The sequence below is a fragment of the Martes martes genome (genome assembly GCF_963455335.1).
Source record: "Martes martes genome assembly, chromosome: 7".
Classification (NCBI taxonomy): Eukaryota; Metazoa; Chordata; class Mammalia; order Carnivora; family Mustelidae; genus Martes; species Martes martes.
Window position 1 is genome coordinate 5100551 of NC_137894.1, and position 23302 is coordinate 5123852.

General features: G+C 64.9%; 2 protein-coding genes across 3 annotated transcripts; both read left to right on the forward strand.

The window, feature by feature from the left end:
- Positions 1-926: 926 nt before the first annotated feature.
- On the forward strand, positions 927-12419 carry FURIN (furin, paired basic amino acid cleaving enzyme). Of its 2 annotated transcripts, none has more exons than XM_080808296.1 (16): positions 927-1175; positions 4737-5073; positions 5486-5584; positions 5709-5804; positions 6153-6284; positions 6394-6470; positions 6739-6827; positions 7276-7448; positions 7873-8085; positions 8487-8587; positions 8704-8807; positions 8891-9008; positions 9099-9278; positions 9707-9831; positions 9948-10058; positions 10258-12419. In XM_080808296.1, exons 2-16 carry the CDS (start codon positions 4897-4899, stop codon positions 10851-10853), a joined length of 2391 nt encoding a protein of 796 aa, XP_080664422.1. In that variant the 5' UTR covers positions 927-1175; positions 4737-4896; the 3' UTR covers positions 10854-12419. The 2 variants fall into 2 exon arrangements, with proteins under 2 accessions (XP_080664422.1, XP_080664423.1); XM_080808297.1 differs by having other exon boundaries at positions 6156-6284.
- An 803-nt stretch (positions 12420-13222) lies between these two features.
- Positions 13223-22983, forward strand: FES (FES proto-oncogene, tyrosine kinase). The gene is made up of 19 exons (XM_080809473.1): positions 13223-13415; positions 13851-14066; positions 14290-14463; positions 15799-15895; positions 16007-16190; positions 17473-17610; positions 17685-17804; positions 17952-18074; positions 18225-18411; positions 18533-18616; positions 19019-19228; positions 19556-19678; positions 20059-20112; positions 20528-20646; positions 20942-21036; positions 21119-21242; positions 21475-21632; positions 21717-21839; positions 22219-22983. The coding sequence occupies exons 2-19, from the start codon at positions 13860-13862 to the stop codon at positions 22359-22361; spliced, it is 2463 nt and encodes an 820-aa protein (XP_080665599.1). The 5' UTR covers positions 13223-13415; positions 13851-13859; the 3' UTR covers positions 22362-22983.
- The last annotated feature ends 319 nt before the right edge of the window (positions 22984-23302 follow it).

Consider the following 23302-nt stretch of genomic DNA (forward strand, 5'->3'; position numbering starts at 1 on the left):
GGCCTGCTAGGTGGGAGGCCTTGGGCAAATTATTTAACTTTGTGCTCCTCAGTTTCCTTATCTGTAAAATGGGATTAATAATGTCGGCTTGGAAGGATTATGTGAATTAAATAATGTACTTAAGAAGGAGGTAACCTAAAGTGACGGTCCCCGTGCCTGGCCCGCGGTTGGTGTTTAAAAAAAAAAAAAAAAAGGAAAAGGCGTGGGCTGCTGGTTCAGCTTATCCACCTGTCTATATAGATGCAAACAGTCGTGACTCCTCTAACTGTAGGCCTTGGGAAGGTGTGCCCCGCTCGCTGAGGTCCGACCTCAGGGGGAGCTACCCCAGGTCGGTCACCCCGGGACACTTAACTGGGTCATGCCCAAATTCCTGGCTCAGGAATGGGGCAGTCGTGGGGGTTCGGGGAAGAGAGGGCCGGCTGCCCCGCAATCCAACCGACACTGAGCTCGGAGTACCTCCTCAAGCCCTTGGCAGCCCGAGCCAAGGGTTCCGAGTTCGGGTCTCCGCCGCCGCCGGCCCTGGGAGCAAGGGGCGCGCAGAGCCGGGGGCGGGGGCGGGGGCGCGGGCAGCTGGGCCCGGGAGGTGGGGGTGTGGGGACGCGCCCGGCGGCCGCCAGGGCTTTGGGATCTCCGGCCCCACTTTTTACCTGCCCCTACCGGGCGCCGGAGGAAGCGGGCGCCCCAGAAGGCCGCAGGGCCTGGGCTCGGGGCCCGGCGCTCTGGGTCCGCGGGGCTCGGGCTCCGAACGCCGGCCAGGGCGCGGGCGGCATGGGCGGCGTGCGCGGCGGGCCGGCGGCGGCGGCGGCGGCGGCGGCGGCGGCGGGCCGGGAGCGCGGAGGTGGCGCCGCGAGGGGGAGGGGCGCGGCGGCGGAGGAGGAGGAGCCCGGGCCGCCGCAGCCGCTGACAGCGACGGGAGTAAACAAGCAGCGCCGCCGGGGCCCGGCCGCTGCCCCCGCCCGCGCTGGAGCCGGAGCCCAGGCCGAGCCCTGCCCCTGGTCGCGGGCCGGGCCGAGGCCGCCCGCCGCGCCTCCCCGCCTCCGCGCGGTGACGCTGCTGCTGGGCGCGGGGACGGCGCCGAGCCCAGGCCCCCCGCCGCCGGGCTCTCCGCTCGGCCGAGGGGCGCCCGAGCCGCCGCGGCGCTCGCCTGGAAAAGTTACCCGCCCGGGCTCCCTCGGGTAAGCAGGCGGGCGCGGGGCCCGGGGAGGCAGCGCGCCGGGCCCGGGGAGGGCCGGCCGGACTGGGCCGCTGTGCCCCGGGAGCGGGCTCCGTGGCCCCGGTGCCCCGGCGGGGGAGGGTCGCGGCCGGCCTGACCTGGGCCCCCAGGCCCCGGCTGCCCGTCCCGGCGTTCGGAACGGGCTCGGGGGCCGGCCCGAGGGTGGAGCCGCGGGGAGCAGGAAGGGCGCCCTGCAGCCCACCTGAGCGCTCCGGGCCGGGCTCGGCCCCCGGCCCCTACCGGGGCCGGTACTTTTCCGCTTGGGGCCGGGGCGAGCCCTCTGACCTCAGGAAGCGCCTGCGGGGCCCCCGCTGGGGGCGGGATGGGGAGAGAATTCCAGAGGCGCCGGGTGCTCCCGCCTCCCCGCTGGCCGCCGGGGGCCGCCGCCGGCTCGCCCACTCCGCCGCCCCGGGGAGGGGGAGGAACGGCGGGTCGCGGGGCGGAGGGGATTATTCCCCGCCCGGCCTCGCCCCCGCCCGCACACCTGGGCGACGGAGACTCAGGTGCGGGTCCCGCGGGCTCCGGGAGGCTGGCTCCGGTAGGCGCTGGGGCTGCCTCCCGCCGAGGCCTGGCCCAGGCCCCTTCTGCCCCCGTGGGGTGGCTGGACTGCGGGGCTGCCCGCTTGCCAGACAGGTCTGACAGCAGTCACTTGTCTGGTCTGTACCTGCTCTCCCCGTGCCCCTCCAGTGGGGAGGGGAGGTGCAGACCCTCTGCCCTGGAGGGTGTTGGAATCCTATTTTTGACTTGGGAAGTGTGAGGGGAACCCAGGTGATGTGGCCTGGGGAGGGCTGGGCAGCTGCGGGCCAGGTGTGGACACAGCGCAGGAGAGTAGCCAAGCTTGACGTGTCTCAACCGGAACAGCCCAAATTTTACTGTTTCCTATGTGGGGCTTTCATGTAAGATTTAATTTTTAAAAAGGGGGGGGGTATGTGGCTTTAAAAAAAAAGTTGGAAAATCTCAGATCTAGCAGTTTTTACCACCAAGGAAACTGAGGCCCAGAGAGAGGAAGTAACTTGTTTGAGATCACACAGCAAATTAGTTGAGCAGAGACTGAACATCAGAATTTCGGGGGTGCCTCTCAGTGCCTCTGACGGGACCTGGCTTGGTGTCTCTGCTAGAAAGACTGAATCGAGTCCACACCAGACCCTCCGTGCCTGGGAAACAGCAGCCCGACCTGGGGGTAGGTTCAGTTTAACGCTTCAGAGCGGCTGTGTTAGAGGTTCCCGGGACCTCTGGAGAAATGGCTTTTCCCAGGAACACAGCCAGAAAGAGCAGTCCCAGCTCTCTCTGTGACCACAGCCCAGAGCCCAGTCCCATGTGAGGGGTGCATCACAGGAGGCTAGAAATAAAGCAAGCCTGGTGGTTTGGGGAGGGGAGGTTTGAGCTGAACTGGGACTCTGAGGGTGAGTCAGAGTCTGGGATGGGGGTGGGGAGAAGCCCATTCATTCATTGTTCTCAGCGCCTGCTCTTTGGGGAGGGAGGGGGGTGAGAAATCTTCCCTCCCTCAAGGTTGCTGAGGTAGGGATGTCTGGGGGCTTGGGGGCTGTGTGGGAGCCATATCCACAGCTCGCCGTGGCTCGAGATGCAGGGCAGAGGGAGGCAGGCCCTTTCTCCGGGGACTGTTGGGTTGTGCCGGAAGCCTGCTTTCTTTTGGGGGGCTGAAGGTAATTAAATAGTTGGTTAATCACCTTTAATGCCGAGCAGCTGCAGCTCCATTCACAGCGTGCTGGAACCCGGGCTGGGCCTCGATGGGCCCGTCTTGATTTGGGGGCTCCGGCAGGGCTCACAGCACTGTGGCCCGGGGCCAGGTCGGGGGAAGGTTTACCTGCCATCTGGACCCTGGACGTCGCTATTGCAGTGGCCAGAAGAGGCCTTATCTTGTTCCTACCTGGTTCTGCCCGAAGGGCCCCACATCCACTGTTAAGTGAGAGGCCTATGTTTGGCCACCCAGCCATTGCTAAGACTAGCTTTCTGGAAGTTGGACGCCCAAGGCATCACGGGCCTGTCCTGGAGCCCCGTGGACTCTGCCCCGTAACAGGGCGAGGAGGAGCAGTATTGTGGATGCCTCCCGCCATCAGCTGTCAGGTTATTTTGGTGTAAACTGAAAATACCCTGGGAATTGTGTGTTGAGTCCCTCCCAGCCTGCAGGGTGGGACTGCAGGAGCGGCCCTCCCTCCGTGAGGCTGGTCATGGCCAAGGGGAGCCCCTGGAGGGGTGAGGTTTCCCAGTGGTGAGCCTGCCTGTTCAGCGCCCCACAGCCTGGGGCGAGCTGGGGAGCTTCCTTTTTGCCGCCTGGCAGAGTAGCCTCCTTTGGGGCTGGGAGTGGTGGGGGCATCCGGGGCCCTGTGGGCAGGCTTTCTGCTCAGTGAGCTTGGCACCGAGACAGGATACCTCCAGCGGCCCTACTGGGGCCTCCCCAAGCTGCTCCCCACCCCAGGGGCTTGGGTTCTGGCTAGTCAGGGGCCCCGTGTGGGGACAGTTATGTGGCCCCAGGCAGAGAGGTCCCGCTGCCTGTTTGCTGAAGGAGGAGAAACAACAGGCAGACTATTGATTGAGCCTCACCTTGGCGCTCCTGGCTCAGCAGCCAGTGTTTGCTCTGGCCGCCTGGGCTCGGATGATGCAAGGCTGGTGGGCGTGGAGTACAAGGGGGCCGCTGGGGGCCCTGCACCCAGGCCTGGGTAGGGCAGGGCCGGGGGGCCCCAGTGCTCCCCAGGAAACAGCCTAGAAAGAGTCTGGGCCCTACTTTGACGACGGCCACCGGCCTGGGGTCTGCTCCTGGAGGGAGGTGAAGCCAGTGGGATCCCCTGTGCTCAGCCCCGCAAGCCCCATCCGTCCCAGGGTCACTTGCTGTTTCTTCCCATGGGGCTGTGGGTCTTTGCAGGTAACTCCCCGTGGCTGGGTCTGCTTTGCTGAGCCAGGAACCCCTGGCGAGCTGGGTAGACACCACCCATTAAAAAACTTTGAAAAGACATTTTGTCAAATATACCTGGGTAATTTGGAAAACATACAAGGACACAAAGAAGAAAATAACAGTTATTTGTAATCGTCACCATCTTGAGAGAATCGTTGGTTAACGTTTCAGCATGTGTCCTTCCAGATTTTGTTTTGTGGTTATATATAAATATACATGTATAAATAGTTCCTTAAAAACAAAATGGGGTCATGTGTACATACTGCTTTATAACCCGTCTCTTTTTTACTTTGATTGTGCTGAACATTTATTCTGTTGTTGTTTCTGATTCTGGATGACTCAAGCCTCATACTTCATCCCACTTCCGTATTCTTATGTGGAGAGAGGTTTAGGAGCCGTGTGCGCGTGTGTGTGCGTGTGTGTGTGTGTGTGTGTGTGTGTTTGGGGGGTCCATCTGGCTGGCTGGCTGACCTTGGGGGGGCTGGATTCTCACCCGTCTCCCCAGGAGGCCTTTTCAGGCCTAGATCGAGCCATGGGGCTGGGAAGGCAGCTTTAGCCCATGGCTGGGGAGGGACTGACCATCTCCCCCTCTTCCTCCCTTGTTCCCCTTAGAGCTGGCAGCCCTCGTCCCCTCACAGCCCTGCCCCGCTCGGCCCCATGCCCCCGCCAGTCAGCCCCGGGCCACAGGCAGTGAGCAGGCACGCGGGAGCCGAGGCCCTGTGACCAGGCCAAGGAGACGGGGGCTCCGGGGTCCCGGCCACCTGTGCCCCCCATGGAGCTGAGGCCCTGGTTGCTATGGGTGGTAGCAGCGGCAGGAGCCTTGGTCCTGCTGGCCGCCGACGCCCGCGCCCAGAAGGTCTACACCAACACCTGGGCCGTGCACATTCCCGGAGGCCCCGCTGTGGCTGACCGCCTGGCGCGCAAGCACGGCTTCCTCAACTTGGGCCAGGTAGGTGCGCGGACCAGGACCCACCACCTCTGGCCTTGGCGCGGGACCTTGCTGGGGGTGGGGCTGGCGAGGGCCGGGGCCAGGCCCAGGACTGTGGGCTCGCCTTGTCAGGACCGTCCGGGTGGGGGCGCATTCTGGGCAGCCGGGGCTGGGGGTGGGTGGGGATGGGAGCAGGGGCTCGTCCTGCCCTCTGGCTTCAAACGTAGGTTGTTTGGGAGACCAGACTGTGCCAGGGAGGGTGGGTCCTCCTCTGTCCCCTGCACCCCCTGGCCGGTCCCGGGCCGGGAGCAGATGCCGCACCACCCCCTGGCGTCGTGAGCCTCCCCTTGCAGCCGGTCGTCCACCCCCGTCCGCTGCCTCCCTGGGGACTGACAGATGGAAAGCCCAGCTCAGCCTCCCTGCTCTGTCGCAGATCTTCGGCGACTATTACCACTTCTGGCATCGAGCAGTGACAAAGCGGTCCCTGTCGCCTCACCACCCGCGGCACAGCCGGCTGCAGAGGGAGCCTCAAGTGAGTGCACCCCCAGCCCCTCTGGCTGCCACCCTTCCCTTCCCGCTCTCTGGAGTCTCTTGAGTTGACCCCCCACTCCCCCCGCCCCCCACACCCTCACCTGCTCACCCTCACTCCCTCACAGGTGCAGTGGCTGGAGCAGCAGGTGGCCAAGCGAAGGACCAAACGGGATGTGTACCAGGAGCCCACGGACCCCAAATTTCCCCAGCAGTGGTACCTGGTACGTGGCCTCCTCGGGTCGTGGGTCCTCCTCCCCCGCGGCACCCGTCTGGCCACTGAGGGCTCCCACGGGAGGCTGAAGCTGACAGGGAGGCCTCCTGTCATCCTTCTTCGTTCTCTCTGCCGAGCGTTCTCTCGCTGCCCCTTCCTACCAAGCCTGGGGCGGGGCGCCCCTCCCGAGTTCTGGACCCTCCCATGGAGGCCAGGCAGCGGGGGACGGGCACTGCGGCTGCAGGGGCGGATGGAGAAGGAGGTTTCGGGGGTGGTGACAGGATTCTTCAGGGTACCCCTGACCTCACACAGCCGACCACATCTTGTAAGTGCTGGGGTGATGGGGCGGGTTTCTCAGCAGTCTGGCGTCACCCAGCGGGACCTGAACGTGAAGGAGGCCTGGGCTCAGGGCTACACGGGTCACGGCATTGTGGTCTCCATTCTGGACGATGGCATCGAGAAGAACCACCCAGACTTGGCAGGCAATTATGTGAGGAGGTGGGGGAGGGAGGCAGTGATCCCGGTGAGGGGTGTCTTGGGGTGGTCCTGTTCTGTCAGTGTGGTCAGACTGTTCCTGACGATGGCCATGTCCTCTCCAGGATCCTGGGGCCAGCTTCGATGTCAATGACCAGGATCCTGACCCCCAGCCTCGGTACACCCAGATGAATGACAACAGGTGAGCTACGGCAGGCCCCCTGGTCCCCGCCTGGTGTTTCCTCCCTTCTGCTGAGAAAGCGGGGTCGAGCCCGGATTAAGACCTGCTCCCCCGTAGGCTGACATCTCTGTAGTCGTGCTCCAATTCTGGTCAGAGCAGGGGTGGCCGTGGAGCGGAGAGCATGGGAGGGCACAGAGGTCGCAGCTGGAGGACTGTGCTGACCTATCCCGTCCCTTAGACTGCCCCACCACTCTGTCCCCTGCTAATGCTGTGCTCTTGTCCCCGGCAGGCATGGCACACGGTGCGCTGGCGAGGTGGCTGCCGTGGCCAACAACGGTGTCTGTGGCGTAGGTGTGGCCTACAATGCCCGCATTGGAGGTGGGTGTGGGCCGGGGCCACCCTGTCCTGAGGAGGGCCCTGCGGGGGATTTTGTCCCATCTGGCCAGTGCCTGTCCTATTCCCACCACGGGGCAGTTCCTTAGAGGCTCCCCGACCACGCAGAGCTGAGCCGCCCGTGCTGTAGGCCAGGATGAGGGCCTCTTAGCACGAGCCTCCCTGAATCGCTGCCGCCCGCTCTGAGCCCTTGCAGGGCCGGCCTTGGCCCCCGCGTGCCCCAGGGAGCGCAGAGGCTCGTTCCAGGCCAGGCTCTGTGGTTGAAGGCAGGGTGTGTTCGCTTTCTCCCTTCCGGCTCTTGGCCTGGGTTTCCCGGCTCCAGCCTCTGCCTTCCCCTGTGTGTCCTCGGGGTGCAGGGCTGGGTGTGCTTTGGGGGGTGCACCGGCGGCTAGACCCATGCAGCATCCCTCTCCTCACCCCCCTCCGCGGCCAGGGGTGCGCATGCTGGACGGCGAGGTGACGGACGCGGTGGAGGCCCGCTCGCTGGGCCTGAACCCCAACCACATCCACATCTACAGCGCTAGCTGGGGCCCCGAGGACGACGGCAAGACCGTGGATGGGCCTGCCCGCCTCGCCGAGGAGGCCTTCTTCCGGGGGGTTAGCCAGGTGCGGTGGGGGTCCCCGCACAGCCTCCTCGGGCCAGGCCGGGGGCTGTCTGCTCGCTGTCCTAGCTCGCTTCCCCCGTTCTCCTCTTCCTGTTTGTGTATGCTTGCATTACACCTTAATTTTATATGAGGTTCGTTTATTAAAATGTTAATGCACTAGACAGATAGCAACAGAGAAAAACAAGGGGAAAATCCCCCATCCTTCCAGCTCCTGCAGTCCCGGGTCTGGGCACTTTGGCAGCGGCCTAGGTCTGCGGTTCCAGACAGACAGACAGACTTGCCCAAGCGCCCAACCCAGCAGGGGTCTCACAGGGTGCGGAGTAGGGTGACGTGTGCGGATAAGGGGTCCAGTGCCCGGCAGTGCCCTCCCGCCGGGCCTCCCCCAGGCCCCGTCCGCAAGTGACCCCGGCCCACTCTGTCCACAGGGCCGTGGGGGGCTGGGCTCCATCTTCGTGTGGGCCTCGGGGAACGGGGGCCGGGAGCACGACAGCTGCAACTGTGACGGCTACACCAACAGCATCTACACGCTGTCCATCAGCAGCGCCACGCAGCTCGGCAACGTGCCCTGGTACAGCGAGGCCTGCTCGTCCACGCTGGCTACCACATACAGCAGCGGCAACCAGAATGAGAAGCAGATCGTGAGTCCTGCCCTGGGGGCGGGGGGCTGCCTGCGGGCTCTGCCCAGGGCCCCCTTTCCAGACCACATGTGGCCAGGGCCTGGTGGAACGGGAGCCGGGGCTCCCTGAGGCTGGGGATGGGGCTGTGGGGCTCTCTGAAGCCCCCGAGAAGTGGAGACTCTCTAAGGACGTGCGTGGCTTCGAATGGTCTCCAGCCTGGAGCTTAGCCCCTCGTGCCATGGGAATCGGAGACCTGGGGAGGGCCAGGCGTTGGCCTGTTCACGGCAAGTGAGCAAGGCAGCGGCTGGGCCCCGGGTGTCCTGGCCCTGGCTCCCCGGCCCTCCGTGGGTGCTCTGGGCCTGTGGGCAGAGCAGGGGACAGGCTGGTGGCCTCTCTAGTCCCTCCACCCGTTCTCCTGGTAGGTGACCACAGACTTGCGGCAGAAGTGTACGGAGTCTCACACGGGCACCTCGGCCTCTGCTCCCTTGGCCGCTGGCATCATCGCTCTCACCCTGGAAGCCAAGTAAGTCCGCGGGGGCAGCGACCTCGTCCCCACCAGCGCCCCCTGCAGGACAGCCTTTGGCCTCCGGCCTCTCTCCACAGACACTGAGCCCCACCTCTCCCTGCCCCACTTTGCAGTAAGAACCTCACCTGGCGGGACATGCAGCACCTAGTGGTACAGACCTCGAAGCCCGCCCACCTCAATGCTAACGACTGGGCCACCAACGGTGTGGGCCGGAAAGGTGAGGACAGGGCGGCCCAGCGGGCCGGTTGGGGGTGGGGGGCCCTCTGCCTCCCGGCTGACCCTGCCTTCTCTGCCCCACAGTGAGCCACTCGTATGGCTACGGGCTGTTGGATGCAGGTGCTATGGTGACCCTGGCCCAGAACTGGACGACGGTGCCCCCCCAGAGGAAATGCATCATTGACATCCTCACTGAGCCCAAGTGAGGGCCGGCCCTGGGCTAGGAGGGGTGGGTAGGGCCTGAGGCTTGCAGGGGGTGCGGCCACACACACCATCCCTGCCGTCTGCACAGGGACATCGGGAAGCGGCTGGAGGTGCGCAAGATGGTGACCGCCTGCCTGGGGGAGCCCAGCCACATCACGCGGCTGGAACACGCGCAGGCCCGCCTCACCTTGTCCTACAATCGCCGTGGCGACCTGGCCATCCACCTGGTCAGCCCCATGGGCACCCGCTCCACCCTGCTGGCCGCCAGGTGCCTGCCCTCTCCCCTGCCCAGCTTGCCCTGCCCCTCACACTCGCACACGTCCGTTCGCACGCTCACACCCTCCCGGACTTGTCACAGAGTCTTAGTGGCCGCCACGTTCTTCTTGGTGGAGGCACTGTTGGCACTTCAGGAGGGACGGTTTGGTCCTAGGGACTGTCCCACATCAAAGGAATCCCTGGCTTCTACTCGTTACGTGCCAATAGTGTGCCTTCCCGTGTCCAAACTTTGCACGTTTCCAGAATGTTCTGGTTGAGAACACCTGGCCTACTGGGAAACAACAGCTATAGGCATTTTCAGTCCAGTGGGGTTGGTGCCGCACTGGGGGAGGGTGTATGGTCCACGTGTTGTGGCCTTGGTGTCCCCCAGCTGGGGTCTCCCAGAGGCCTCCAACAGCCATGGGCACCCTTCTCCCCCAGGCCACATGACTACTCTGCAGATGGGTTTAACGACTGGGCCTTCATGACAACCCACTCCTGGGACGAGGACCCCTCTGGCGAGTGGGTCCTGGAGATTGAAAACACCAGCGAAGCCAACAACTATGGTACTGGGGCTGTTTGAGGACTGCGGGGGGACAAAGTAGGGAGCTGGTGGGCCCTGGGATTCCGGGAGTGGTTCCAGTGCTCCCTAACTCTTGCCTCTTCTCCCACCCTGGAATAGGGACGCTGACCAAGTTCACCCTTGTGCTGTATGGCACAGCCCCCGAGGGACCGCACACGCCTCCTGAGAGCAGTGGCTGCAAGACCCTCACGACCAGCCAGGCCTGTGTGGGTCAGTAGTGGTGGCTGTTTCGGGGTTTCGGGGCCTGAGGTCCGAGGGGGTGGGCACAGAGGGAACCTGTCTTGCAGCCCAGTGCTAGGAGAAAAGGGGTTTGAAGAGAGCTTAGGATGACCACAGCTCTGGGGCTGGAGGCGGCTCGGGGCCGCCTTGCCTGCTTAGCTGACGCCCATGTCCCCTCCCCTGCCGGCAGTGTGCGAGGAAGGCTTCTCCCTGCACCAGAAGACCTGTGTCCAGCACTGCCCACCGGGCTTCACGCCCCAAGTCCTCGATACGCACTATAGCACCGAGAATGACGTGGAGACCATCCGGGCCAGCGTCTGTACCCCCTGCCACAGCTCGTGTGCCACCTGCCAGGGGCTGGCCCCCACAGACTGCCTCAGCTGCCCCAGCCACGCCTCGCTGGACCCCGTGGAGCAGACGTGCTCCCGACAGAGCCAGAGCAGCCGCGAGTCGCCCCAGCAGCGCCCGCCGCCCCAGAGGCTGCCCGCAGAGGTGGAGGCGGAGCCCCGGCCTCGGGCAGGGCTGCTACCCTCACACCTGCCCGAGGTGGTGGCCGGCCTCAGCTGCGCCTTCATCGTGCTGGTCTTTGTCACCGTCTTCCTGGTCCTGCAGCTGCGCTCCGGCTTCAGTTTCCGGGGGATGAAGGTGTACACCATGGACCGCGGCCTCATCTCCTACAAGGGGCTGCCCCCCGAAGCCTGGCAGGAAGAGTGCCCGTCGGACTCAGAAGAGGACGAGGGCCGGGGCGAGAGGACCGCCTTTATCAAAGACCAGAGCGCCCTTTGACGAGCGCCTACTGCCTGCCCCTTCCAGCCCATCCCCTCCTTGGGCACTTTTTAATTCACCAAAGTATTTTTTTATCTTGGGACTGGGTTTGGACCCCAGCTGGGAGGCAAGGGGCAGAGACTGCTTCCCACCCCACCTTCGGGGCCCCTGGCTGTCTGAGGTGGGGCCCCAGGACCAGCTGGGGAGCAGGGGAGGGCCTCACCCCACCTCTAGCAGCCCTTCTGCGTGGAGAAAGGAGTGGAACCGTTAGGACAGCTTTCCAAGGTCCAGGCCCCAGCCGGAATCCCCTGCGGAGCGAAGAGGGTCAGCCCGTCTCTTTCGGGATTCCCGACCGAGCTGCGGCTCTTGTCCCTTCCCTGTTCCTCTAAAGCAATAATGGTCCCCATCCAGGCAGCAGGGAGGCTGGCCGAGGGGGTATTTGAAGGAGGAGGCCACCTCTCCAAGGGCTTTTGTATCCCCAACCCTGTCCCCCGAGTCTGGTGAGCCTCTCGAGGAAGTGGTGATCAAAGGAAGGGACCAGGGCAAGGCAGGTGCATCCAGGGTGCGCCCGCGCGTGCGCGTCCCTTCGCCCACCTGCACCGCAGCTGGCTGCCCACCAAGCGCGGCCGGCCCGACCGAGCCCCGTGCTGGTGTCCTGACCACCCTACCTTCTCGGGCCCCCTCCCCTCCTGCCAGGGCCCAAGTCCCTGTTTTCTGAGCCCGGGGCTGCCTGGGCTGTTGGCACTCACAGTCCCGGAGCCCCTGGGTGGGTGGTGGGGAGGGACGGTGGCCCGGCCGGCCTCTCCCGCCTCCCACCCGATGCTGCTTTCCCCTGTGGGGATCTCAGGGGCTGTTTGAGGATATATTTTCACTTTGTGATTATTTCACTTTAGATGCTGATTTTTTTTTTTTTGTATTTTTAATGGGGGTAGCAGCTGGACCACCCACCTTCCCACACCCACTGTCCACTCTGCTGTTCCCCCAGCTACCCTGGCCCTGAGGTGTGGGGGGCTGCAGCATGTTGCTGAGGAGTGAGGAGGAGTTGAGCCCCAAGTCCCGAAGAGGCAGGCGGGCAAGCCAGGTGGGCCCTAGGAAAGGGGATTGTGGTGGGAGGGGCAGGCCGTCATCTGTGTCTCAGATGGGGCTCATCGTGCCAAGGGCTCATGGGTCACTGGTTCTCCAAGTGCCAGGGGTGGGCAGGCAGTGGCACTGAGCCCCCTCCAACACTGTGCCCTTGTGGAGAAAGCACTGACCTGTACTGCCCCCTAAAGTTCCCCTCTTCTGACGTGCCTTTCGCACCCCTCCCATTAGGACAATCAGTCCGCTCCCATCCGGGAGCCCTCTTTTCTTTCTCTCTCCCCTAGCCCTTCCTGGCACCCAGCCACCTGCCCAGGGGTGTCCCCTTCTCTCCCATCCCCCCACCCTTGTGGCCAGCCTGGCTAATTTTGTAAGATACTGGGTTGGTGCCCAGTGATTTTTTTTTTTTCTTGTAATTTAAACAGGCCCAGCATTGTTGGTTCTATTTAATGGACACGAGATAATGTTAGAGGTTTTAAAGTGATTAAACGTGCAGACTATGCAAACCAGGCCTGGTCTCCAGTGTGGTGATGCTGCTCTTCTTAGGACCCCGGGACTGCATCCGGGATGGGGGCGGGGATTGGGACCAGATGATGACCTGCTTGCCTCCAGGTGGGCCCAAGGCCATCTCCCACGGAATTCTAGGGCCTCCTTGGGGGCGCGGTGGGCTGTGGAAGGAGGCAGCCGCTGGGGACAAGCCCCTGGGTATGGGACATGGGAGCCCCAAGAGTCGGACAAGCAGAGGGCTTCCACTCTCACAGGCCTGGTCTCCAGCAGGGCGGTCCCCCTTGCTCAGGATCCCCCTTGGCTGTAGGGCTGAGGTCTGCGGTGGGGCCTGACTAAACCAAGATGGTTGGTTTTTTGCTGGCCCGTGTCCGGTCAGGAAACTCCATACCTGTCGACTCGCCTACCCTACCCCCTCTGTCCCAGCCCCTCCGCGGGGACGAGGTTCCCTTGGGACAGGAAGCCCCTGCCTCGGGTAGGGGGGGTGGCGGCGGGCTCCCCAGGACCTGTGCCTGAGAAGGAGGCCTCTCCTCGGGGATATTTACTTGGAAATTTTATTCACATGTTGGCTGGCGCCTGAGCGCTCCTTGGGGAATCCGATGGGGTGGGGAGGCCCGGAGCAGGCTTCCCCCTTCCCCTTCTGGGCCGCCCTGGCCGGGCGCCAGGCCCCCACCGCGCAGCGGCCGCTTCCCCGCGCTCCCGGGCGCTGCCCAGGCCCTGGGGGCGCCGGCAGGCGGCTCTCCGCGCGGCCATTCTTCCCCGGCCCCCTCCTCCCTTCCGTTTCCGCGGCCGCGCGGCGCGCTGGGCAGGGGGGCCGACAGGCGCTGGGGGCGCCGGCCCTCCCGCCCGCCCCTTCCCCTCGCCGGGCCCGCCCCGGCCGGCCAGCCGAAACCGCGGCAGGAGGAAGCCGAATCAGGAACTGGCCAGGGTCGCCCGGGCCGCAGTCGGGCAGGAGTCGTCCCGGAGGCGTCCTCGGCAGCCCCGGAGCAGCTGCCCGCGCGGGTAACTCCTGCCGCGAGGCCCCGGAGGCGCACGGGGGGAGGAGGGGCCGCGGGGGCCGGGGGTGCGGGGGGCGGACACCCCCCGGGCGGGGCGCGCGTGGCACGGCAGGGGCCCGGCTCGGGCTGTGTCTGCCCGAAGGCCGGCGGCGGGTCCGGGGCGCGCGGAGCCCCTCAGAAGGGTGCGGGGTAGGAGGGCCTGGGGAGGGAGGGGTCCCCTGGCGCCATGCCTTGGCCAGAGACTCGGGAAGCAAGGAGGGCCGGGCGGCCCGGCCAAGTTGCCGCTTTGGACCTATGGCTGCATTTCAGAAGGAGAGGACCCCACCTCCTGACCGGCGGCAGCTCCTCTTTGCCCGGCTGGCGCCCCCCTCTCTGGCCGGCCTCTCCATCCTCAGCGGCCGCCTTACCCGGCTGTGGACCCTCCTCTCTCTGCCCCCAGGACGGCACCATGGGCTTCTCCTCAGAGCTGTGCAGCGCCCAGGGCCACGGGGCCCTGCAGCAGATGCAGGAGGCCGAGCTGCGGCTGCTGGAGGGCATGAGGAAGTGGATGGCCCAGCGGGTCAAGAGCGACAGGGAGTATGCGGGGCTGCTGCACCACATGTCCCTGCAGGACAGTGGGGGCCGGGGCATGAGCCCCAACAGCCCCATCAGCCAGGTGGGGATTCTGGGGGACCCTCGGCCTCCTCGTCCCCTTCCTGCCTTCAGCTGAGGAATTTCAGTGGCGTGGGGCCGGGGGGGGGGGTAGGGAGAAGGGACGGTTGTGCCTGCCTGCCCCCTTCCTTTCCCAGAGCCCACTGGGGAGGGTTGGAGGGTTGGCAGGCCCGGGCCAGGGAGCCATTGGCCCCCACTCCCCGTCTCGCCTGTCCCATGTCGTACAGTCCTGGGCAGAGATCACCAGCCAGACAGAGGGCCTGAGCCGCTTGCTGAGGCAGCACGCGGAGGATCTGAACTCAGGGCCCCTGAGCAAGCTGGGCTTGCTGATCCGGGAGCGGCAGCAGCTGCGCAAGGCCTACAGCGAGCAGTGGCAGCAGCTGCAGCAGGACCTCACCAAGGTGGGTCGGTGGCCCCGGGCTCCCCCCGGCCATGGCTGCCCAAAGACCGAGAGTAAATGGGCTGGTTTTGCACAAGAGCCCCTGGATTCACGGGGGAAGTGCAAGTCTCTGACCGCAGGCCTGCCCTAGCTTCCGTCCCTCCTCCCTGCTCCTGGGCTGGTCTGTAGCAAGGCCGCTCTGCATTTTCTGTCCCCTGAGTGCGTGCCCGAGCAAAGTGCTGGGGGTGAAGGTGAGCGATCCAGCCACTGCCTGCAGGGCGCGCAGATCTGTAACCCCCACCCCTCGCTGCCCTGCACCAGCTGGCTCTGAGGCCCGTGAGAGCAGTTGGGGTTGGTCTGTCTACTGTTGGTCTAGGCGGGCTCCTCGCAAGGCGTCAGAGATACCACAAGCAGCAGTGGGGCCCCCACTGTGGGGACACGGAGGTGCGAAGTCAGCCCACCGGCATTTGAACCCGGCCCTGCTGCTCGGTCTAGAGGCTGAGCGGGTTGGAGGCTGCTCAGCCTGCCCTGTTCGGAGCGCTGGTCAGCACCCCTGCGCCACACCCCTTCCACCTGTGCCAAACTCAGCCTTCCCACGGACCCACAGCGGCCCCTGGTGGCCACTGTCCACCCACCGGCGGGCTCCCCAGAAGTGCATCTAATTCGGGGGTCAGCCTGCTTTTATGGGGTACTTTTCCGGGAACCCAGCCATGCCCATTTGTTCATTTTCCCGTTACCTGGGGCTGTTACAGACCTATAGTGACAGAGCTGATTCCAACAGAGACTGAGGGAGTGTTTACCGTCTGGCCCTTTAAGAGATTCATCTCGTCTTTCCTTTAAGTTGTTATACAGACCTGGAAACTAAGATTTAGAGGAAAGGGAGGGAACTTACCCAAAGGATCCCAGTGCATAAACAGGGGAACTGGGATCAGAACTTCGCTCTTGGCCATCCATTGTTCCTGCCACCAGGAACAGAATTTGCAGGAGTTGATGCAAAGTGAAAATGCGGGGCCTCTTGTCAAAAAATTATGAAGAGTTTCAAGACGGCACCAGCAGAGCGTTAAGCCAAGCCCTGGCCACACGTGCCTCCAGATACCACTCTAGATCAAGGAGGGCCAGGTGGAGCCTGCCCAGCGCCCCTCTCTGCCTGTCCCAGGCGCCTGCCCTTACGCCAGCTCCCCCGCTCTCACTTCAGCAGCAGCGTCGGGCCCCAGAGGCCTGCAGGCCCTTCCCGGAGGACAGACAAGGGCGCACGGCCCACCGGGACTGCGGGACCCTTGCAGGGCTTCGCCTCAGGCTGAACTCTCCTGGGCCCCGGGGACCCGTTAGCCCACGCCGGCCCCTGGTCTCTCCCCAGGCCCACAACCAGGACATTGAGAAGCTGAAGAGCCAGTACCGAGTCCTGGCACGGGACAGCGCCCAGGCCAGACGCAAGTACCAGGAGGCCAGCAAAGGTGTGTGGCTTCCCTTCCTGGGAGAGAGGGAATCCCGAGCCAGCCCTGACCCCCCCAGTGGGGGCCTGTCCTTCTGTGCCGTCCCCCACGACCCCTCCCTGCCCCCCGCAGACAAGGACCGAGACAAGGCCAAGGACAAGTACGTGCGCAGCCTGTGGAAGCTGTTCGCTCATCACAACCGCTACGTGCTGGGCGTGCGGGCCGCGCAGCTGCACCACCAGCACCACCACCAGCTCCTGCTCCCCGGCCTGCTCCAGTCACTGCAGGACCTGCACCAGGAGATGGCCCGCGTCCTGTAAGCCGCAGCCCCAGCCGCCCCTGCCCCGCCCTGAGCCCCACCGCCAGCCCCAGAGGCCGCCTCTGCCCGGGGGAGCAGGTGCTGGGCTGAGATGTGGAGTCCGCCGCTGGTGCCTGCGTCGTGTTATCCCAGGGTCCCTATTGCAAGGTGCTCTTATATGAACGGAGCACTATTCTAGGCCCCAGGGTACAGCAGGGAACAACACAGACAAGCGCGTCTATCCTCTAGGGTCATTCACGGTACTGGAGAGAGAAAAGAGTAGTGACGAGGGGCAGCATGTGTGGGATGGCAGTAAGTGGTACAGAGAAAGGCAGAGGAGGGGAGGCGGGCAGGGAGGAGGGAGAGCTTTCCGTAGAGTGCTCTGGGAAAGCCTCAGAGATACCCAGGCGAATGGGGGTGGACGGGAGGTTTGGAGAAAGACCATTCCAGAAAGAGGGAAACGCAGGTGCACAGGCTCTGGGGTGGGAGAGTGCCTGAACTCTGGGAGCAGCAGGGCAGCCAGTGCAGGCCAGGCAGAGGGAGGGGAGGGCTGGAGCAGGCCGCGAAGCCAGACAGGTCCGGGTTTGGGGCACTGCCGGGTGATGGAGGGGCCGGCAGGCCTTTGGGGGAGAGAATTCACGGGGCCAGGCGGGGGGCTGTTGCAGGAGTGCGGCTCGCTGGGCCAGAGCTGTCTCCGTGGGCGCACTCCTGAGGCGGAGCCGGGCTGGTTCTTCATGAACCAGAAGTGAGGTGTGAGATGGCGTCCAGGGAGGCTGGAGTTTCCGCTGACTTACGTGGACAGGAAGGAGAGAAACGGGTTTGGGAGACAGGAGTTTGCATTTCAACTCCGGGGGTTACGGTGTCTCGGGGACGTTCGGCAGGACGTTCGTGTAGGCGCGTGGCCATGTGAGGCTGCAGCTCCGGGAGGGCCTGGGACTGGACACATGGGTGCGGGGCCAGCAGCACGGCAGAGCCCAGAACCCCCCAGTGTGGGGCTGGCGGCCCGGGACAGGTGCACCTGTACTTGCATTTACCGAGCAGTCCGCGCACACCACGTGCTCTGCACCCCAGCTCTCACAGGGTCCTTATCACAAGGCCCAGCATCCCCGTGACACATACCGGGGAAGCGGAGATAAGGGAGACGTTGAGTAACTTGCCTGTGGTCATTTATTTGGCTGGTAAATGAGAGGGAGGGGGAAGCTCAAGCGCTGGCCCCTCCAAGGCCAGCGTCAGGGGCCCCACGCTGCCCCGCCTGGCCCGGCCCGCGGCCCCACTGACCAGGGCTCCTGTCTGGGGGCAGGAAGGAGATCCTGCAGGAGTACCTGGAGATCAGCAGCCTGGTGCAGGACGAGGTGGTGGCCATTCACCTGGAGATGGCTGCAGCGGTCGCCCGCATCCAGCCCGAGGCCGAGTACCAAGGCTTCCTGCGACAGTATGGGTAAGCCCCTCCTTGCTCCTGCCGGGCACTAGGGCTTCTAGCCCGTTCGCTGACGGGGCACTGTCGCCCTGAAGGTCCACACCTGACATCCCGCCCTGTGTCACCTTCGATGAGTCACTACTTGAGGAGGGCGAGCCGCTGGCTGCGGGGGAGCTGCAGCTGAACGAGCTGACCGTGGAGAGTGTGCAGCACACGTGCGTGGGGGCCGGGGGCCGGGCTGGGGGGAGGGGCGGGGGCAGTGGACGCCACCTCTGCAAAGCTGCGGACCCCCAGGCTTGCTTGGCTCCGCGGTGGTGCATCCGAGGGGCCCGGCTCTCACGCGGCCCTTCCTTCGGGCACAGACTGACCTCAGTGACAGATGAACTCGCCGCGGCCACGGAGACGGTGCTCAGCCGGCAGGAGACGGTCACCCAGTTGCAGCGCGACCTCTGGAACGAGGAGCAGAACACCCATCCCCGGGAGCGGTGAGCGGTTCACCCACCCACGGCTCGGCTCGCCCACAGCAGCTTCCTGGCCTGCCCCCAACTCGCCCGCTGGGCAGACCCGCTGCTGGCTGCCGACCCCGGGCTGAGCCCCTTTCCGCCTCCCCCCCCCCCCGCCGGCCCCCCCTGCAGGGTGCAGCTGCTGGCCAAGAAGCAGGTGTTGCAGGAGGCGCTGCAGGGGCTGCAGGTGGCTCTGTGCAGCCAGGCCAAGCTGCAGGCCCAGCAGGAGCTGCTGCAGGCCAAGCTGGAGCAGCTGGGCCCCGGGGAGCCCCCGCCTGTGCTGCTCCTGCAGGACGACCGCCACTCCACGTCGTCCTCGGTGAGCCGCCTGCCACCGCCCGCCCCGCCGGCCTCGCCCGCCCGCCCCGGGGCGCGCGCCTCACTTTTGCCCTCCCCCTCCCCAAGCCTGGCCACCCGCTGACGTCTGTCCCTGGCCTCAGGAGCAGGAGCGAGAAGGGGGAAGGACACCCACCCTGGAGATCCTTAAGAGCCACATCTCGGGAATCTTCCGCCCCAAGTTCTCGGTGAGTGGCGCCCGGCCTGGGCCCGCAGCTCTGCCCTTCTCCAAGAGGTGGGCCAGGCCAGGGGTCTCCGACACGTACCGCTAAGCTAAGTACCAGTGCTGCAGCCTTGGTACCCCCGGCTCTCCCTGCTCCGGGGGTAGTTGAGCAGCGGCAGCCTGGAGGAGAAGGCAGGAGCCTGGTTTGAGATCAGCGGGCCCGGGCTCCCCCTCCCAGCTCTGCCTAGAGCGAGCCTGACTCCGTCTGTCGCTGGCTCCCGGGGCTCTAATGGCACGCAGGTGGTTTGTGAGGACGAGGGACATATGTGAGAGAAAGAGAGACCCCAGCTGACCCTAGTCTGTCCTGGTGGCCTCCCCTGGCAAACTGGTGGAATGACCTTTCCTCGCCCCCCCCCATCCCTGCCAGCTCCCTCCACCCCTGCAGCTCGTGCCAGAGGTGCAGAAGCCACTGCACGAGCAGCTGTGGTACCACGGGGCCGTCCCACGGGCGGAGGTGGCCGAGCTGCTGACACACTCCGGGGACTTTCTGGTGCGGGAGAGTCAGGGCAAGCAGGAGTACGTGCTGTCTGTGCTGTGGGACGGCCAGCCCCGGCACTTCATCATCCAGTGCACCGACGTGAGTGGGGCCTGCCCTCTGGCCTTCCCTGCCTCGGCCCCTGGCCCCCTCCGCGCGGGAATGGCCTTGGGAGGGCAGGAACTGGCTGCTACGTCCACTGCTTCCTTGGTGCAGCTGAAAGGGGCCACAGAGAGCGCCCTGTCTGCCGCAAGCTCAGGTCTTCAGCGTGGGCACCCCCCCCCCCAAAAGGAGGGCTCCAGGCTTGCAGTGCAGTGTCAGAGAGCGCCTTCTCTGCGGCTCTGCCTCCCGCCCCTCCTCTCTCAGGGCTCAGGTCCCCCCACCCCCCAGCAGAGGAGGCCGTTGACCCTGGCTTCCCCTGCCCCGCAGAACCTATACCGACTGGAAGGGGACGGCTTTCCCAGCATCCCCTTGCTCATCGACCACCTGCTGCGCTCCCAGCAGCCCCTCACCAAGAAGAGCGGTATCGTCCTGAACAGGGCTGTGCCCAAGGTGAGCCTGTGCCCGGCCCCGCCGTGCCACCCAGACCACACGGCAGGAAGGGTTTCCCAGGCTCCTGCCTATATGGGGGTGCAACGTGATTCTGCCCTCCTCGGGGCCAGTTTCCCTGTAGGTTTGGAATGTCAAGGCCGCGCCCATTCCATGCGACACACGCTTACACGCAGAGCTGAGCCTCCCTCATTGAGGGCCCCTGCCTGGTCCCCAAAGTCATCCAAGTGTGATCCTGAGACTGTCCAACCCCCATTTTTCAGACCAATAAACCGAAATGCTGAGAAATGAAAAACAGCATTGGTGGGGGACGTCTGGTCCCTTGCAGGGCCCAGCACCCATCCCCTCACCGACTTCTGACCCCCCTTCTCCTCCCTCCCCAGGACAAGTGGGTGCTAAACCACGAGGACCTGGTGTTGGGGGAGCAGATTGGGCGGGTGAGTTGCGTGGCCTTGTTTTCCGTCCCCCACTTCCGCCGGCACCCCCAACGCCCCCTCGCCCCACCCAGGCCCTTTCTCCTTAGGGGCAATACCCATGAGCCATAAAATATCTCCTAAGGAAAGAGTTACTTCCTTAAGAATCAGAATGGGTTTTCAGTCTGAGGGAAAGATCTGGGGGTTTTCTGTGTCACTTCTCCCTGTGAATGTGGCACGTCTGAGGTAACCTTTTCTCCCTATCCCGTGCGCACCCCCTTGGCTCCCCACCCAGGGGGTAGACGCCTGTGGAGCATGGCTGAGCAGTCTGGGCGTGGGGACAGTGAAGTGGGTGGGGACAAGATGAAGGCCAGCCCCCGGGAGTGAAGAAGAGGACCCTGGTCTGGGGACAACTGGTAGGAGCCTGGCGCCCTTTCAGGGGAACTTCGGCGAAGTGTTCAGTGGACGCCTGAGGGCCGACAATACTCTGGTAGCCGTGAAGTCTTGTCGGGAGACGCTCCCACCTGACCTCAAGGCCAAGTTTCTGCAGGAAGCGAGGTACATGATAAAGCAATGACCCCACAGTTCCACATACAGGGAGTTACTCTGTGCATGGCATGAGGTGATGTGCTTGGCTTAATCCTCATGCCCCTCACCCTGCACTGCACAGGTGGTATCCCTGCCTAGTGCCGAGGGGTAGAGGCCCAGTGACCCACCTGAGGGCAAGTGTCTGGGTCTGCTGGCCTCACAAGCCATGCTCTCCTCGTCTGCTGCCTTCTCCTGTCCTCCCTCTGTCTCCCTGGGGCTCCCGGGGCTCCCCGAACCAGGGTGCTAAGCCAGTGCTGCCCCCCAGGATTCTGAAGCAGTACAACCACCCCAACATCGTGCGTCTCATTGGCGTCTGCACCCAGAAGCAGCCCATCTACATTGTCATGGAGCTCGTGCAGGGTGAGCGGAGGAAGCTGGTCTCTCGCTTTGGGGGGGATGCGGCTGCCCACGGCTCACCAAGTCTCCTGCTGCCCACCCCCAGGGGGCGACTTCCTGACTTTCCTGCGGACGGAGGGCTCCCGCCTGCGGATGAAGACCCTGCTGCAGATGGTGGGGGACGCGGCCGCGGGCATGGAGTACCTGGAGAGCAAGTGCTGCATCCACCGGTGAGAGCTGGGAGCCCCCCCTCCTCCCCGCAGTGGCCTGGACCCCATCCCTTCCCCCTCCCCCACTCCCGCCCAGGTTAGGCATGGACCCCAGACCTGGTGGCTGCCTGTCCCCCGTAGAACGGGGGCTGGGGCTGGTGAGCAGCTCTGTCCAAGGCTGTGCCTGGAGCACGGGGTTGGGCAGGTGCTGTGGCTGCATGGACCCTGTCCCCATGCCCCCGCCCCCACCCAGGGACCTGGCGGCTCGGAACTGCCTGGTGACAGAGAAGAATGTCCTGAAGATCAGTGACTTCGGGATGTCCCGGGAGGAGGCCGATGGGATCTATGCAGCCTCCGGGGGCCTCAGACAAGTCCCGGTGAAGTGGACGGCTCCGGAGGCTCTTAACTACGGTAGCCGGGCCTTCCCCCGGGCGGCCCGCGGCTGGGCCCTCACTGCGGCTGCGCGGGGCCGCTCACGCCCGCCCCCCCCTGCAGGACGCTACTCCTCGGAGAGCGACGTGTGGAGCTTCGGGATCCTGCTCTGGGAGGCCTTCAGCCTGGGGGCCCCCCCGTACCCCAACCTCAGCAACCAGCAGACGCGGGAGTTTGTGGAAAAGGGTAAGGCGTCCCCACACGGTGGCCAGCGGTGCTCCCGGGGCTCGGGCTGGGCTCCCGGGGGCCCCCTGACCGCCCTGAGGGCAGAGCGAGGGTCATCCCGTGGCTGCCACCAGAGGCCCATTGCTGTCGCGCTAACCCGTCACCGCAAGGGCGGGAGGGCTTCCCGCGTCCCTCCTACGACGAACAATCAGGCCTGCGGAGTCGGCTGCGCGCTGTGGGACCGGGGTCAGGGCCTCCGCGTCCTCGGGGCCCTTGAGGAGTGGCACCCCGAGAACAGTTCTCGGTGCAAGCAGCTCCCCGTGCTCCGGGAGCACCCCAGGGCCTGCCGGCCCCCCGCCCGCTCCTCACGGCCGCCGCGCCCCCGTGCCTGTCCCCACAGGGGGCCGCCTGCCCTGCCCCGAGCTGTGCCCCGACGCCGTGTTCCGGCTCATGGAGCAGTGCTGGGCCTACGAGCCCGCGCAGCGGCCCAGCTTCGGCGCCATCTCCCAGGAGCTGCAGAGCATCCGGAAGCGGCACCGGTGAGGCTGGCGCGGCGCCCGCCCGCAGCCCGTCGCCTCCTCCCCGGCCCGGCCCCGGTCCCTCCCCCACTCCGTGCTGCCGGCAGCCGTGCAGCTCCGGTCGGTCGGCCCGTCCCGGAGGTGATAATAAAACCACTTGTGCCCACTGAGTGCTCTTGGCATGTGCGCTCCTCGCTCCTCCGGAGGGCAGGCCTGAGGAGGAGGAAGCGGGGCTGTGCTGTGGCCGTGGGGAAGGGGGGACCGGCAGTGTCTGGGGTCACAGCTGACCTGGTCCGTAGCCCCTGGATGTGAGACACGGGGAAGAGGGAGACCGTCTACAGGCTTCTGGTGGTGGCGGTGACCTTCCTGAAGGACGGTCGCGGGCAGAGGAGCAGAACTGCAGGGACAGTGGGGAGTTTGGAGATGTGGCTTCTGAGGGGCCTCTGGGGATGTAGGTGTGACACAGAAGTCTAGAAGCCCTGGGTGGGTCCGGTGGCTCAGTGGGTTAAGCGTCTCCCTTGGGCTCAGGTCGTAATCCCTGGGGTCCTGGGATGGAGCCCCACGTGCTTCTCCCTCTGCCCCTCCCCCTGCTGTGCTCTCTCTCTCTGACAAATAAATAAAATAAAATAAAATAAGTCTAGAAGCCCAGATGGAGGCAAAGCCTGGCCACTGAAGTTGGAAAGTCACTAGCTGACAAACGTCGGAGTCGCTGACATGATGATATGTGTGGCAGTCATAAGAGACTCAGGGGAGAGGCGAGGGGAGTCAGGGAAAGGGAGTCTCCCTAACAGGGGGCTGGAGTGACTGAAGAGAAAGAACGTGCTTCCCAGGGAAGCTCATCCATCAAGACAAGTCTACTGAGCAACGGGGTCACAGAGCGGGGAGCCCTCACCTCCTCCTCTAGGTCCATAAAGACCCCCGAAATCTATAAAATCATCAGAAACTTTCCCAGCAGCACCAGAGAAG